Source organism: Diceros bicornis, chromosome X (assembly GCF_020826845.1).
Source record: "Diceros bicornis minor isolate mBicDic1 chromosome X, mDicBic1.mat.cur, whole genome shotgun sequence".
NCBI lineage: Eukaryota > Metazoa > Chordata > Mammalia > Perissodactyla > Rhinocerotidae > Diceros > Diceros bicornis.
The window spans coordinates 16,674,626-16,690,825 of NC_080781.1; the positions used below are offsets into that span (position 1 = coordinate 16,674,626).

General features: G+C 46.1%; 1 protein-coding gene across 4 annotated transcripts in view; it reads right to left on the bottom strand.

Annotated features, from left to right (window-relative positions):
• MAP7D2 (MAP7 domain containing 2) overlaps nucleotides 1–16,200 on the bottom strand; it is a 103,632-nt gene that overhangs the window by 16,770 nt on the left and 70,662 nt on the right. For all 4 annotated transcript variants that reach the window (XM_058535543.1, XM_058535541.1, XM_058535544.1 and 1 more), the window contains 3 exons: nucleotides 15,332–15,459; nucleotides 2,286–2,563; nucleotides 1,549–1,681 (listed from right to left, as the gene is read on the bottom strand). In XM_058535543.1, coding sequence (XP_058391526.1) covers nucleotides 1,549–1,681; nucleotides 2,286–2,563; nucleotides 15,332–15,459 — 539 coding nt within the window. The remainder of the gene's footprint in view (nucleotides 1–1,548; nucleotides 1,682–2,285; nucleotides 2,564–15,331; nucleotides 15,460–16,200) is intronic.

Sequence of the window (16,200 nt, forward strand, 5' to 3'; positions counted from 1 at the left end):
GCAGGACAGAGCACCACTGTTCAGGGAGGGCTTGTCAGGGGAAGCTGGCTAAAGACTGAGGGCTGGGAGCCCAGGTGACACGTGAGGGGATGAGGGGTGGACAGAGGACACTGAGAAGGAGAGGCCAAAGAAGTAAGGGCAAGCTTGACAAGGTCAAAGCCAACAAAGAAATGGATTAAGAGTCTGGCAATTAGGAGAAATGGTGAGTGTGAGGTTTGAAGACTGAATGTGATTTGAGGAAACGAAGACAGGGAGTACAGTCAATTCTTCAGGAGCTGGGCTGTGAAGGAAATGTGAGAGAGGGTGGTTGCTGGAAGGTCAAGAACTTCACCTTCCTAAGCACACAGCTACAGTCACGTTACTTACCTGCTCAGGGCCTGCAATCACCAAGGCCTGTCATTTGAGGTCCTATGATTCATCTTCATCTCCTGCAAACTCCCTTCATGCATCCTGTGGCCCACCCAAACCAGCCAAAACACATCACTCAACAAAAAGATCTGCCACTGTTGACCAAAAGGGTGGAGGCAGGAAAATCATCAGAGAAGTCCAGAATTTGAAGCAGGGACCAGTCAGACCCACCCCCATCCCTTTTTTAAAAATAAATCAGCAAACCTGTAATCAGAGACCACAAAGGACTTGCCAAAGTCACTCAAGGATCACAAATATTCTATTATTTCTGACTCTAAATCCAGTGCTGGTCTTGAAGTGCTGCAGCATGGCTTGCTTTCTGTCATCTTAATTCTCTAAAGCAGGATTGGATTGCACTCTGTAATCATCCTAAAAGGTTCCTTTAGCAATTTAATGATAAAATCTGCCTTGTCCCTCAACATGCATTCTTCTCTGAATACAAAGATCAGAAAACGCAGAACTGTCTGTATTTTGAACAAGTGCCCTGGTACTAACAACGCAGTGGTTCTCAAACTTGGGAGCTACTGAAGCAGCACAGGGCCTGGGCCTCTGTGTTTTCACTGCATTCCCCCAATGGTTCTGGCCCCCTCCAAAGTTTAGGGACCACTGCCAAGATGTCTTCTGTTGTGCTCCAGGATGGAAGTCCCTGTACCTCGTATCTTGTGGACTATGAGGTGGGCTTCTACCTCTTCTAGGGGCATCTGCTCCACCCTCCTCTCTCACTTGGGGGTGCAAGTTAGGATAATGTGGGGGAAAAACACGATTCAGGAAGCAGAATCAAGACCTCTACCTCTGGAACCTCCTGTCTTTTCAGGGAGAACCTCATTTTATAAACAAAGTTCAAACTCCCCTGATAGCTCTGTGAGGCCTGGCTGGCCTTCGAGTCCAAGAGGAAAACGAGGGCTGTCGATAACACCTAGATTCAGGAACTATGAGATTCCAGGTTGTCTGAAAGGAGCAAAGTTCCATCGCTGTTAATTATATCTAATAGAAGATGCAGTCTCCTGAACACCTGCCATGCAGACCTATACTTCTGCCAAGCTTTCATCGATATGAAAACTCTAGACCAGAAAGACGAGTTGTTCTTTCCACCACAGCCTTTTACATGAGATCATGATAAAACTCTGAGCACCCTCATACCTTTCTTGTTCTTCCTTCTCCAGCCGTTCCTGCTCTTCCTGTTCCTTCTGCAGCCGGGCCTGTCGTCTCTTCTCAGCAAGGATTTTCGCGGCCTCTCCTGCATCGGTGGTGCCTGCTGTGGGCTTTCCTGAGCCTGCATCAGAAGAAAAGATCAAGGAAAGTGAAATAGTGATTGCACTCCCACTGCAGCTGCCACCTGGAAAAGAAAAATCCAATCCAGGGGGTGATGGGAAATGCTGCCAGGACTAGCACAATTAGCCACTGAGCAGGGAAGCTGCAATGGGCTGGCTGTGACCCTGGATGCTTTCCACAGTGGAGGGTAGTGGAAAGGTGAGGAGGAGAGACGGGGTCGCCAGCAAGTCCCACAGGAGCCACCACCACTGTGCCCATCTGGGCAAACTCACCCCATTCATCACAGAAGCTTAAAGGACTAAAGGAAGACCCTCTCTGTGGGAAGTGCAGATGCTGGCTGGATGCAGCTCGGTACCCCTGTGGGCTTCCGCGGCCCTGAGCAGCGTCAGCCCCTAAGCCTCCTCACCAGGGGACCCTCAGGAGACCGAGAGGAAGGATTCAGGGGTAACGTGCAAGCCTGAGAAAGCAGCACAAGGGCATGAAGCTGTCTCAGCGAATAAATTCCCTTCTCTCCCCCAAACACGAAACTCCCACATGGATCGGGTCAGAGGGAGAACTGGCTGGGGAAGCCCAGGCCCGGGGCAGCGGCGGCAAGGAGGGCCTACCTCCGCTGCTCTCGGCCCTCCCTCCTGCGGCTGCGTGCTTCTCATGCTTCTCCGTGGCATGCCTGTCCGCCACGTGCTTCTCCGGGACTTCCTCCCCGTGTGCGGCGGCTGCCTGCTGAGCCAGGGCACCTTCCCTTTCCTTGTTGCTCTTCTCTTTCTCAGCTTTCTTCTTGGGTGTTTCCTGGCTGGGAAGGGCAGGCGAGCGGTATTTCACAGGAGACCCTGGGTACGGCTGCTTCACATGCTTTGGAGACTGTGGATACGCTTTTGAAGTTGCTCTGGAAAATAAAAAACATGCCAGAAGATGATTACTGGGCCTGACCACAGAACCCTCTGTTCCTAAGACACCTAGTTCCAAAAAGTTAAACAATTTCGTCCTTCAGGAGGAAAAAATGTAAGGCTTCTCACACATTCACAAGTCCCTGAAGTCCTCTCACCCTAACAGGAACATACGGTGTCTGTAAGATGTCCCTGTGGAAGGGACAATATTTTAGGAGTCCATCCAGCTGGTGATGCCATGTCCTGATTTCACTTAAGTTTGATGACAACTTAAGGATGGAGTGTTAGGCATTTTCCCACTTCCTCTTTTTAGATGAACACCAGGGTTGGATCTGGCTTTGGCACATGGCAATGGATGAGCTGGCTCTTTTTTTTCTATTGTGCAAAATACATGTAACATAAAATGTACCATCTTAACCATTTTTAAGTATACAGTTCAGAGGCATTAAGTACATTCAAACTGTGGTGCAAGCAACACCACCATACACCTCCAGTACCCTGTACCCATTAAACACTAACTCCCTATTCCTGCCTCTCCCAGTCCATGGCAACCACCCTTCTGCTTTCTGTTTCTAGGAATCTGACTATTCCAGGTACCTACAGTATTTGTCCTTTTGTGTCTGGCTTATTTCACTCAGCATGTCTTCAAGGTTCCTGGTTCCTTTTTTAAAAAAATTTACCTACACTGAGGTATAATTGACATCCAGTTCCTTTTTAAATACTGAGGAACAAAGTCAGCCAACAGGTGGGGAGAGGGGGTGTCTTTTTGGAGGTTCTTAAGGTGTAAAAGAATCTCTCCTGGTACTGGGAAGATGTAAAATGTGAGGACAAGCCCATTTCTACCCAGGGAAACACTGCTGTGTTCAAACGTGGAGCTTGTCTTATGTCTGTTGCAAGAAGGTCCATTATAGATACGCTGGCCCAGGCCTGGCTCCTGGTGAGTGCTGGGTGCTGATGATGTACGTAACAGCTGTTGGGGCCTGGGGCAGGCCACTCCAAATTATCCCACAATGGCATATTGATTGTTTTGAATTAAAGTTACTTGAGAAGCAGCCAATGCAGAAAAAAAGGCATTTTTGACCCTCCTCTCTGTTTCACTTGAAAGCAGGAAATAAATCTCCCATGTTTGAAAGGTGCTCTCCCTGCATCCTTAATCAGAGCTGGGGAATTCAGGGTCGAGAAGGCTGCATAAACAAACCTTGCTAATTTACTGCCTCAACTCTGCTTAAATTCCTCACTAATTACATACTTCAAACATAAGTTTCTTAGTCCTGTCATTCCTCACAAATTTACTGTTTCTTTATGTAAAAAGATATAAAAGCAGCCTGCTTTGCCCATCCTGGAGAGCATCATTTTCATGATTCTCCCGTGCACACAGAATTAAATTGGGTTTTTCTCCTGTTAATCTGGTCCTGTGGCAATTTTATTAGTCCAGCAATAAGAATACAAGAAGGGTGGAAGGGAGAATTTCTCCCTCTCTGACAGAGCTTAGCTTCAGATGCTGAGTTTATCCAGAATTTCGCACAGGGATGCGGCATTTGTACAGAGTTCCTTTAGGAACAACATAAAGTAACCTCTACATAAATTACAAATTGTCACTCTCAATCCTGTAGCAGGTGGAACCATATGAAATCGCTAAAACATGCATACCTCAGACATATTACAGGCTCAGCTCCAGACCACCGCAATAAAGCTAATATCACAATAAAGCAAGTCACAAGAATTTTTTGGTTTCCCAGTGCATATAAAAGTTACGTTTACACTATACCATAGTCTATTAAGTGTGTAATAGCATTATGTCTAAAAAAAGTACATACCTTAATTTAAAAATACTTTATTGCTAAAAAACGATAATCTGAACCTTCAGTGAGTCGTAATCTTTTGGCTGGTGGAGGGTCTTGCCCTTGATGTATGCCTGCTGACAGATCAGGGCAGTGGTTGCCGAAGGTTGGGGTGGCGGTGGCAATTTCTTAAACTAAGGCAACAACAAAGTTTGCCGCATTGATTTGTCTGTAGCATGCAACGCTGCCTGATAGCATTTCACCCGCAGTAGAACTTCTTTCAAAATTGGAGTCAACCCTCTCAAAACCTGCTGCTGCTTTATCAACTAAGTTTATGTCATATTCTAAATCCTTTGTTGTCATTTCAACAATCTCCACAGCATCTTCACCAGGAGTAGATTCCATCTCCAGAAACCATTTTCTTTGCTCATCCATAAAAAGCAACATCCATTAAAGTTTTATCATGAGATTTCAGCAATTCAGTCACATCTTCAGGCTCCACTTCTAATTCTAGTTCTCTTGCTATTTCCACCACATCTGCAGCTAGTTTCTCCACTGAAGTCTTGAACCCCTCAAAGTCATCCATGAGTGTTGGAATCAACTTCTTCCATACTCCTGTTAATATTGATATTTTGACCTCTTCCCATGAATCACGAATCTTCTTAATGGCATCTAGAATGGTGAATCCTTTCCAGAGGTTTTCAATTTACTTTGCCCAGATCCATCAGAGGAACCACTATTTATGGCAGCTATAGCCTTACAAAATATATTTCTTAAATAATAAACCTGAAAGTCAAAATTACTCCTTGATCCACGGGCTACAGAATGGATGTTGTGCTAGCAGGCATGAAAACAACATTAACCTTGTTGTACATCTCCATCAGAGCTCTCAGATGCATTGTCAATGAGCAGTAATATCTGAAAGGAATCTTTGTTTCTGAGCAGTAGGTCTCAACAGCAGGCTTAAAATATTCAGTAAACTATGTTGTAAACAGATGTGCTGTCATCCAGGCTTTGTTCTTCCATTTATAGAGCACAGGCAGAGTAGATTTAGCATAATTCTTAAGGGCCCTAGGATTTTCAGAGTGGTAAATGAGCATGGGCTTAACTTGAAGTGACCAGCTGCATTAGCCCCTAACAAGAGACTCAGCCCGTCCTTTGAAGCTTTGAAGCCAGGCACTGACTTCTCTTCTCTAGGTATGAAAGTCCTAGATGGCATCTTCTTCCAATAGAAGGCTGTTTTGTCTACATTGAAAATCTGTCATTTAGGGGCCGGCCTCGTGGCTTAGCGGTTAAGTGTGCGTGCTCCGCTACTGGTGGCCCGGGTTCGGATCCCGGGCGCGCACCGACGCACTGCTTCTCCGGCCATGCTGAGGCAGCGTCCCACATACAGCAACGAGAAGCATGTGCAACTATGACATACAACTATCTACTGGGGCTTTGGGGGAAAAAAAAAGGAGGAGGACTGGCAATAGATGTTAGCTCAGAGCCGGTCTTCCTCAGCAAAAAGAGGAGGATTGGCAATGGATGTTAGCTCAGGGCTGATCTTCTTCGGAAAAAAAAGAAAAAGAAAATCTGTCGTTTAGTGTAGCCACCTTCATTAATGATCTTAGCTAGATCTTCTGGATAACTTGCTGCAGCTTCTACATCAGCCCTTGCCGCTTCCCCTTGCACGTTTATGTTATGGAGACGGCTTCTTTCCTTAAACCTTATGAACCACTCTGCTAGCATCACACTTTTCTTCTGCAGCTTCCTCACCTCTCTCAGCCTTCACAGAGAGTTAGGACTTGCTCTGGATTAGGCTTTGGCTTAAGGGAATGCTGTGGCTGGTCTGATATCCTATTTAGACCACTAAAACTTTCTCCATATCAGCAATAAGGCTATTGCGCTTTCTTAGCTTCTGAGATCGGGCATGTTCAGGGTGGTATGGCCAGAGAGTATTTCGATTTCTTATCTGTGTGCTCACTGGAGTAGCACTTTTAATTTCCTTCAAGAACTTTTCCTTTGCATTCATAACTTGGCTAACTGGTGCAAGAGGCCTAGTACTTAGAGGCCACTGTAGGGTTATTAACTGGCTTAATTTCAATATTGTTGTGTCTCAGGGAATAGGGAGGCCTGAGGAGAGGGAGAGAAATGGAGGAATGGCCAGTCGGTGGACAAGTCAGAGCAACACAACATTTATCGATTAAGTTTGCCATCTTTTATGGGGGCAATTTGTGGCACCCCAAAACAATTACAATAGTAACATCAAAGATCACTGATCACAGATCACCATAACAAAGATAATAATAATGAAAAAGTTTGAAATATTGTGAGAATTACCAAAATATGACATAGACACATAAAATGAGCAAGTGCTGCTGGCGCTGATAGACTTGCTCGACGCAGGGTTGCCACAAATCTTCAATTTGTGAAAAACGCAACATCTGTGAAGCACAATAAAATAAAGTATGCCTGTATTCAACTGTTTTTGACCTACAGAAATAGCAATAAACATGGCAACTCAACCTAACATTAAAGGCCAATTTCTCACCAGAGACTTAAAGAGTTAACTAATTAGATCCTGATGGTAAGGAAAAAATATGATCAGATCAATACTAAACTTAGTCTTGAGCTGGAAAAGCATCCTTAAGTGGTCTGTGGACTGGGTAAGATGCAGGCCAGTTTTCCAACGATACTCTTATGCTACAAGGCCAGCTCCAGGTGCCCAGGAAAACACCTTCTCTCAGTCAAAGCCAGGCTGAGAGCCACACAGTGGTGTGATCACTCGACCTAATGAACTTGATTTGAATTTTTACAACGCAGTTGTTTCAGCACCAACCATTTTACTGATAAAGAATCAGTCCGGATCCTACTTCCACAGCAGGCTGTCCGACCCTCTCCACCAGTCTGCTCCCCAGCTGAACAGCTCCGACCCCAGAAAGAATTGCTTCATACTGGCCACACTGACTTCCCCATACCATCATCCTGTTAGGCTTGGAGCCACACACAACCCTCGTGACACTCCATCCAAGTGGATGGTGCCTCCCCTCTGCAGACTATTCTCCTTCCACCCTTGGGCTCAGGTGACTCAGGCCCACCATTCCTAAAGGACCTCTCAGCAACTAAGTGCTTCTTTTCAGATGTACTATATAACCCTGGCTTTCTAATTTTGTTCCTAGACTCTTATAAAGTGGTGCACAGAATCCTCCTGCCGCCACCATATACGTATGCCTATGTATTCATTCACCCCTGCCATTACTGACATTTGGGGCTGGATCATTCTTTGTTGTGGAGCTGGCCTATGCACTGTAGGATGTTTAGCAGCATCCCTGGCCTCGACCCACTAGATGCCAGTAGCAATCTCCACCCCCACCCCCAGGTTGTGACAACCAAAAATGTCTCTAGACATTGTCAAATGTCCCTTCAGGGGCAAGATCGCCCCCAGCTGAGAAACCCTGAGGTGAGACATACATACAGCCAGCGCCACACACCTTCTATCAGTATAAAGCAGAAAGAAGTGGAGCTGATCTGGGTGGAGGGGCAGTGTCCTAAGCCCCACGGTGACCCCGAGGCATACCTATGGGCTTCCTGGGAGCCTTAGCTTGAGAGCTAATTATTAGTGCCTTATGTGCTCTGACAGTCATGTCTGGATCCCTCCCCCAATTATCTGGAGCTCAATCTTCCATTAACACCTCTCAAAACTATGCCCATGCTTCCTGAGTGCTGTCTATACACCAGCCATTGTGCTATGTGTATATATACACATCTTTGGGTAAGTATGTGTGTACACGTGCATTTTTTAATTGTCAAAAATCGGTATGACACAGGTACTATTATTAAAGTCACTTTACAGATGAGGAAACTGGGCTTAGAGAGGTTAAATAAGCCACGGAGCTGTGGTTGGAGCCCACGTCTCCCTGTCTCTACTTCTCACAACTCTGACCTACTCCCTGTGTTGCAATGGTGGCTAAGCTTGAGTTTGGGGTCACCAAGATCCCCAGATCTTCATTTTAGAACTGGCACAGAGTAAGCACTTAATAAGCTGTTAGATATGGGTGCTGATTAAATATATGATAAAATAAAAATCTGAATTATCCTCACAGACAAGAACCAACGAAGGCAGGAGGAAGAACTGTAATGGGAAACCACAAGCCCTGCTCTCTCATAATGACAGTGCTCCACTGAGCAGAGTTTTCCAATCAGCTGCAAAAACCTGTGTTTAGGTTCAAACAACCTGTACAAACATATGGCAGGAGATCTTTTGCTTGGTAATGCCCTCCTTTCACGCTGTCACCCAGGGCCGTAATGTTGCTATAACTGCCAGGAGGGTGTCTCGAGGGACCTGGTCTAATGCCTTGTGAAGATCAAAACCCGTCACCTATTCCCTGGAATATCGTGTGCACGCTATGTGCGGCTTCAGTCCAACCATGGCATAGGGGCGGGGAATGGCAAAGACTTACCCCTGGATTTGGGATTTGGAGAGAGAGGCAATAGGAAAGACTCCTATTTTATGGTAGATGATGCAGACGGAAACATTTTCTCCTCCTGTAAACATTCCTACCTTGACTCATTAAATAGGAATTTCCAGTATTGGAAGGACCAGCAAAAAGCCGTCTGCTCTTCTTCCTTGACCTCATCCTCCTCCGCAAGGAGTGAGGCATGATTTCTCTGATTGGTGAGACTGAGCAAAGGTGCTGGGCGCACGCAGCCCAGTCCATTCTCGTTCTCTCTGGGACCTGCCTGCAGCGAGCCCTCACTCTGAGCTCCTCTAAGCAGTGCCTGAAGAGGCGGGCTCCACCCGAGGGGCCTGCAGTGTGCTGGCACCTCTGCCCGTGAATGGGTAGACTGATGAGGATCTCTTCTGCAGACACGACTCCCACTATGAGGGTCGCCAGGGCTGGCCTGGGAGTAGTGGGTAAGAGGCCTGAACTGGCTGCAGGTGCAATCCATTCTATGGTCCAGCCTTAGTAGTCAGAAAGCCAGCATCTGGATCCCAACACGACCCTTGGGTCTAGTTTAAATGGCTATCAGAAGGGAATGGAGCATGATGAAGTCACACCCTCAATCAGTGTGCCTGCAGCCCATAGATGGAAATGCAGGGCAGGACTATGATCCTAGGGAGAAAAGGCCAGAATGACCTGGGTGAGGGTGGTTCTAACAGTCTCAGGTCAGTACTGCCCTGACCAGCCTTGCTTCAACTTGCTTTAACAGAACAGTCACACGTAGGTCCTGTTCACATCACAGACTGTGAGGTTCTATTCTAAATAAAACTGGGCCAATTACCCATGAGCACACATCTAAAAATAATTTCTACCTGAGAAGTAAGGGTGGATTATTTAGGCTAAAACTCAATATATTAAGAAGTCTGTTTATACTCCCCTACCCCAGCCGCTGCCCAATAAACAGAACAAATTAGAAACACACACACAGGGCCGGCCCCGTGGCTTAGCGGTTAAGTGCGTGCGCTCCTCTGCTGGAGGCCCGGGTTCGGATCCCGGGCACGCACCGACGCACCGCTTCTCCGGCCATGCTGAGGCCGAGTCCCACATACAGCAACTAGAAGGATGTGCAGCTATGACGTACAACTATCTACTGGGGCTTTGGGGGAAAAAATAAATAAATAAAATTATTAAAAAAAAAAGAAACAGACACACACACTTGTATGCACACACAAACATGACCTTCAAATTAAGGAAGTGTAGGCAAGTCACAGATTTTTTTCTTTTTAACAGCGAGTGACCAAAATACAGAATACAATCTTAGAAGTTCTCGATTTGATCTCCCTGTCTGTCGAGACTCCTGCTCATCCTGCCTCGCCACTTCACTGCATGGATTTAGCACCCTGCCAGGCGCCTGCAAGAGCTGCTAAGCACGGGCATCTTGAACCAGGCGATATTGGTATGGCAGGCCCCAAGGCTCTCTGGCCAGCCCTGCTTACACTACTGCAAGCCAAACGAAGTCTGGCAAAGCTATTTTTTTCCTATTTCCTAGAAATAGGTATCTTGGCTGATGAAAGAAATTAAACACAAATTAATCAGGGGAACTCACTGTGCTTTCATAGAGTTTTATTTTTAGGTACTTTCTCGTCTATTTAATAAGGGTCTATTTGATGGCCACAATAACCCAGTGAGGTAGGTGGGAAATTACTATTAACCATATTTTAGATAAGAAAGTCTTAAGTGCTTAAATGACCTTTCCCAGGAGATGTAAACGGACAAGGGAGCCAGGGCTGGCACCCAAGTCATTTGATTCTCCATCTTGTTTTTTTTTCTAGCTTTCCCCCTTTAATTTTTAAAAGTTCAATACCTCCAATGATTAAAAATCTAACAAAGGGGATTCACAAGTTTTGCTGGGGAGGTAGAAGTAGGTCTTCCTGGTGCACAAGGCAGGATTATATAACCTTTTGAGGTTCTATGGCTGGTAGGAAATATGAACAAACACCTCTGTAAGTAGAGCAGCGAGAATAACTCTTGGGAGAGGGTTGTCACGCTTCTGAAGGTGAGTTCACTGCAAAGCAGAACCCCAAAAGACTTTCTCCCTCCATATCTTGGAATTTAGTTCTATTTTCTCCAAAGCCACTTGACTCCAGGCATGGTGAATACAGCCCATCCACAGGATGGGAGGGGTCTGTGGCCTTGTCAGACAGCTCGGCCAACATTCTGAAAAGTCTATGTTTATGGTCACAGTTTATTAATTCCCAGAGAGGAAAAGAGCAATTTTATAGAGAGAAATCTGTGGAAACCACCTTAATCCAGTGATCAAAGTTACCATCACCAGGAATGGAACGACCTGGCATGATGGCCTCCTGATATGATGCACTGAGAAGGAACCAACACCCGTTCCGTGGGATTCCTGCCCCAAATGCACAACCTGAGTCTAATCATGAGGCAACAGCAGACCGACCTAAATTGAAGGACAGTCCTCAAAATAACCGGCCTATGCTCTTGGAAAATGTCAAGGTCATGAAGAAGAAAGGCTGAAGAACTGTTCCAAGTTAAAGGAGACTAAGGAAGACAAGACAATTAAATGCAATGCGAGACCCTGGGTTGAATCCTGGACCAGAAAAATATGCTATAAAGGATCTCATTGCGACAACTGGCAAAAGTTGCATACAGACTGTGAATTACATAACAATATCATGTTAAAGTTAAATTTTCTGATTTTCACAATTGTACTGTGGTTATACAAAAGAATGTCTTCATGATGTCTGTAACTTACTCTCAAATTGTTCTGGGAAAAATCTGTGTGTGTGTGTGCGCGCGTGTGTGTGTGTCTGTGGAGACTGAATGAGAGTGAATGGGGGATGGGAATGATGAAGCAAATGTGGCTAAAAGTTAATGGAATAAAAGGTATACGGGAGTTCTTTGTCCTGGTCTTGCAATTCTTCTGCAGGGTTGAAATGATTTCAAAATAAAAAGGCTTTTAAAAATTGGTCTAAACTCAAATTATCCTCTAGTAAGACTAAAAAATATAGGACCATGGACTGGGCGAATATATAAATACAGCTGTGAGGAGGGGGTATAACTTAACATTTTCAATTATCCTTTTCAAGAAAATTTTCAGGTTAGAATGTAAAAGCCTATTTGAGAACGATGGTGGTGGCAAAAGCAAGTTAAATTGCCAACACAGGGAGCCCTGATCCACTGTAGCTGCTCACCTGTGGGCAGAGATAACCACACCACACATCCACCAGAGAAGCCTATGGGCATGGCACCCAGTAATGATCAATTAAATGTCCTCAACCACCAAAGGAATAGGCTGGCTCCAGGAGTCGTCCATGAGCCTATGACTCTGAGTGGGAGGCACTTATTTTGGGCCATCCAGACAACTTTGTCTTAATTTTTTCCCTCATCTGGACTATCTGTTTTGTTTCCAATGCATGATAAAGTGAAATTGACCTAGGTTCCTGAGACAAAATCACTATTTCTGAAAGTGATTATCTTTGGCAGAATATATTTTCCAAAGATGGCACAATAATATCTCCTCCCATCCCATATGATTTTTTGTGTGTGTGTGAGGAAGATCAGCCCTGTGCTAACATCTGCCAATCTTCCTCTTTTTTTGCTAAGGAAGACTGGCCTTGGGCTAACATCCGTGCCCATCTTCCTCCACTTTATATGGGACGCCGCCACAGCATGACTTGACAAGCGGCGTGTTGGTGCCCGCCCAGGATCCGAACCGGCGAACCCCAGGCCGCCGAGCGGAGCGTGCCCACTTAACCACTGGCGCCACCGGGCCGGCCCCCCATATGATCTTTTGAGTTTATTTTTCCATCCCATTGAATCGTGGTTGGCCCATCTGCTTTGACCAATAAAATACAGCAGAGAAAGAATGCTACGCCAATTCAGGGCACAGTCCTTAACTAACCTGGTAGCTTCTGCTTCATGTCCTGGGAAATACTCACTCTTGGGAACACTCACTCTTAGAACCCTGCTGCTATGCTGTGAGACACTTAAATCATACGGAGAAGCTACATGTAGGCATTCTATTCTAGTTGACAGCCCCAGCTGAGCTCCAGTCAACAGCTGGCATCAACTGCCAGCCAGGTGAACGGGCCATCTTGGACCTCCAGCTCAGGCGAGCCCTAGGTACTTGCAGCCCCAGTTGACACTGGACCGCAATCGCATGGAAGACCCCAGGTGAGAATCGTCCAGCAGGCCCAAGTCAACCCACAGAACAATCACACAAAAGACCCCAAGAGACCCTCCTGGTAAGCCCAAGTCGCAGAGCTGTGAGAATTAATAACAAATAGTTTTCTGTCACTAAATTTTGGGGGGTTTGTTACAGCAGCAACAGATAACCAAAACATTCCCCATCATAATGACCCAACTGACTTAGAATATATTCCTAAGAACCTGAAACCATTCGAGAATATTTCACACTGAAGAACTGGGAGTACAGACAGCACCAACCCTCAGGCAGAGACAGGCTGAGTAAATCCACTCGGCCACACTTGATTTCCCCTCTCTAGGTTACAAAAAGAAAGCTATGCTCCATCCACATCTTTGAGAGTGTTGCTGAAGCTAGTTTTCTAAAACCCATACAAGTATCCAACAATGCCAACAATGAAAATAAACTTGAACGCTTAAAAGAGCAATGCCATTAATATGCACAGCCACCCAACAGTGGCTTAATTTAGCTGAGATCCGGGAGGAGAACAATGCGCTGTCAGAGCCATTCATCACATGACCCGTCTGGGATTCTGGATGGGAGTTCAAAGGGACTAACTAAGCCCCCGTTCAAAGCCACGTTACTCCCAGTGTGCTTTAAAGATCATACACTCAGTCTGCACAGAGGGAAGGTCGAAAATGCCACTTTGGCTGGGGTTTATTTTGTATGTGACACCATTTTAAAAATCAAGTGTTTCTTTTTCACTTTTCTTCAATATTGAAAAGAGTATACAAAAAAATTTATAAAACACAAAGGGTATGAAGAATGATATAACAAATGCTCACACGCCAACCATCTAGTTCAAAGGAAAGATATAATTATGGCAGGATGTCCCATGTGCCCCCTCGCACACTCAGAGGCCATCATCACTCCGCATTTTATGTTTGCTATTTTCTTACTTTTTCTAAAAATCATTTTACCACACTTATATTCTTAAAAACACATTGCTTAGTTTTGCACATCTGGGAACTCTGAATAAATGGAATTATCCCACTGACATTCTTCTACAACTTCCTTCTTCCGCTTGACACTGCGCTCCTGAGATCCACCTGCGGGTTGTGGGCAGCTGCAGTCCATTCTTTCTCATTGCTGTATAGTTTGGTTGGATTTTCAGACTTTACTTACGGTCCACCTCACTGCCCACATTTCTCAGACCCGGTCCATACCCAGGGTGGTTCAGCCACTAATTTTCACCCGGGGAGAAACTATCTTTCTTTCTGAACATTTTAAAAATCAAGAAACATCTGTTTCTCCTTAGACCTCGCCACTTGGTAACTCTGATTTAGAGATATCCAAGCAACTTCTACCCCCAGGGCACCTCCTAAGGAGATCATGATTCTGGTAGTTTTGACAGTATGCAAGAAAGTCCTGCTGTTAGAGTTTGCTATTTTTCCTGCCTGCACTAGAGTTGACATTATCGGGGCTCTGAGATAAGGCCATTAGATTAATTTCTCTTTGCTGAAGTGACAGGAATACCCTGCAACACAGTATCGAAACCAGCATCCCTTAGCCTTTAAAAATTCCCCAAGTGAAATCCGCAGCCCAGAAAAGGGAACATTTGAGGAACTGAGCAGTGGGAGAATAAACCGATGAATAACCCAGAAGGAAAGAGGAGGCAAAGGGCCAGAGTCCTTGGGCAGGTTTGGTCCCAGCATTTCCCATGCCCACCAGGCAAGCCCACTCCTGCCCTCCAGCTTCTCCTTCCCTGCCTGCTTTTGGCCCACAGACACACGCTGAGCACCTGCTGTGCAACAGGAAACCGAGTCAGTCCCCACCTCCCGGCAGTCTAGCAAGAGAGAACACAGTACATTGAGGCACAGACCAAGTTGACCTGCTCCCTCACCTCACGCAGGCTCTGCTCGAAGGTCACCTCCTCAGAGAAGCCTTTCCTGACCACCTTATCTAGCTACTGCCCCGCACCATTCGCTGTCATCTGACCCGATTTTATTTTTCTTCACAGAACTGATCACCACCTGATACTATATTTGCTCTTCACTGTCAGGTAAGCTGCCTGAGGGCTGAGAAGAGCACTGGACACAGAGTAGGCCAGAAAAGCAGAATGGAATTGGACCTAAAGAGAAAATGCTGAATGGATTATCTTAGTAAATCAGAGCCCCATATTTACCAGATGACAAATCCCTGAAGAGCCCACCGCTTACCCAGAAGATACGCCGAGAGTGAACGCCGTAACTCGCAAGTCCAGCACTCCTCCTGCTCGCCTCTTAGCTAGGCTGCCCACGCCTCGCGGAGGAGCAGGAGGTACATGCTGCACCACACAGGGCCCCACCAAACTGCTTTAACCGTCCAACCGCGGCAAAGGGGAAAGAGGCTTACTTGGATGTCACGGGAGAAGACGACCTCTTAGAAATGCCTCCTGGAAAGTCGCATCTTCTCAGAGGGGACCCGAGGCCCACACTGGGAATGGAAGTTGTTGTTCGTGGCCCCCTCTTCATCTTCTCCGTCTGCAGAGGACACAGAATAGGACAGCCATGGCCCACGAGTGGCACTGCTTCTACAATTTCTCAAAATACCCCAGATGGGAGCAGTGCACACATTCTTTCACAAGGATCCATACAAAGCTATAGTGCTTCCCACAACGGGAATCTTTGCAGGGAAGCACCACAAGGTCATCATATACAGGTTATCCAGTTAAAAAAAATAACTTCAGCCTCAAAATGCAAAGATTTCCTTCTCCTTGTTATCTTGCAAAGAGCTAACAACAGAACCACATTATGGTCTTGGATTTATAGAAACTGGACAGAGGACAAAGAGATACAAGCACTACAAAAAAGTCACAGGTAAGTGTAAATGTGGTTATAACACTCAAGACAGTGGCTGTGGACCCTAACACTGTAACGGGGGACTGCAACTCCACCCATCCCTCCACATCTTCCCCATGGCCTCCCCCAGCACAAGGCAGGAGGTGGGAGGCACGGGCCCCAGTGCCTAGCTTGCAGTGGGCGCTCCACAAGGGTGGTTCCCATCTCTTCCTATCACATTGTTCTGTAGCAAATCCTCATTTGGCCCCCACACCCACATACGTCAGCCCCCTCCACAGTAATCCACCCTACAATAAAACTCAAGGGTCTGAAACATTCACTTCTCATGTGAGAACCTCAGGGCCACAGTGGGTTTAAAAAATAAATATGGGGGCTGGCCCGGTGGGGCAAGCGGTTAAGTTCGCGTGCTCCGCTTTGGCGGCC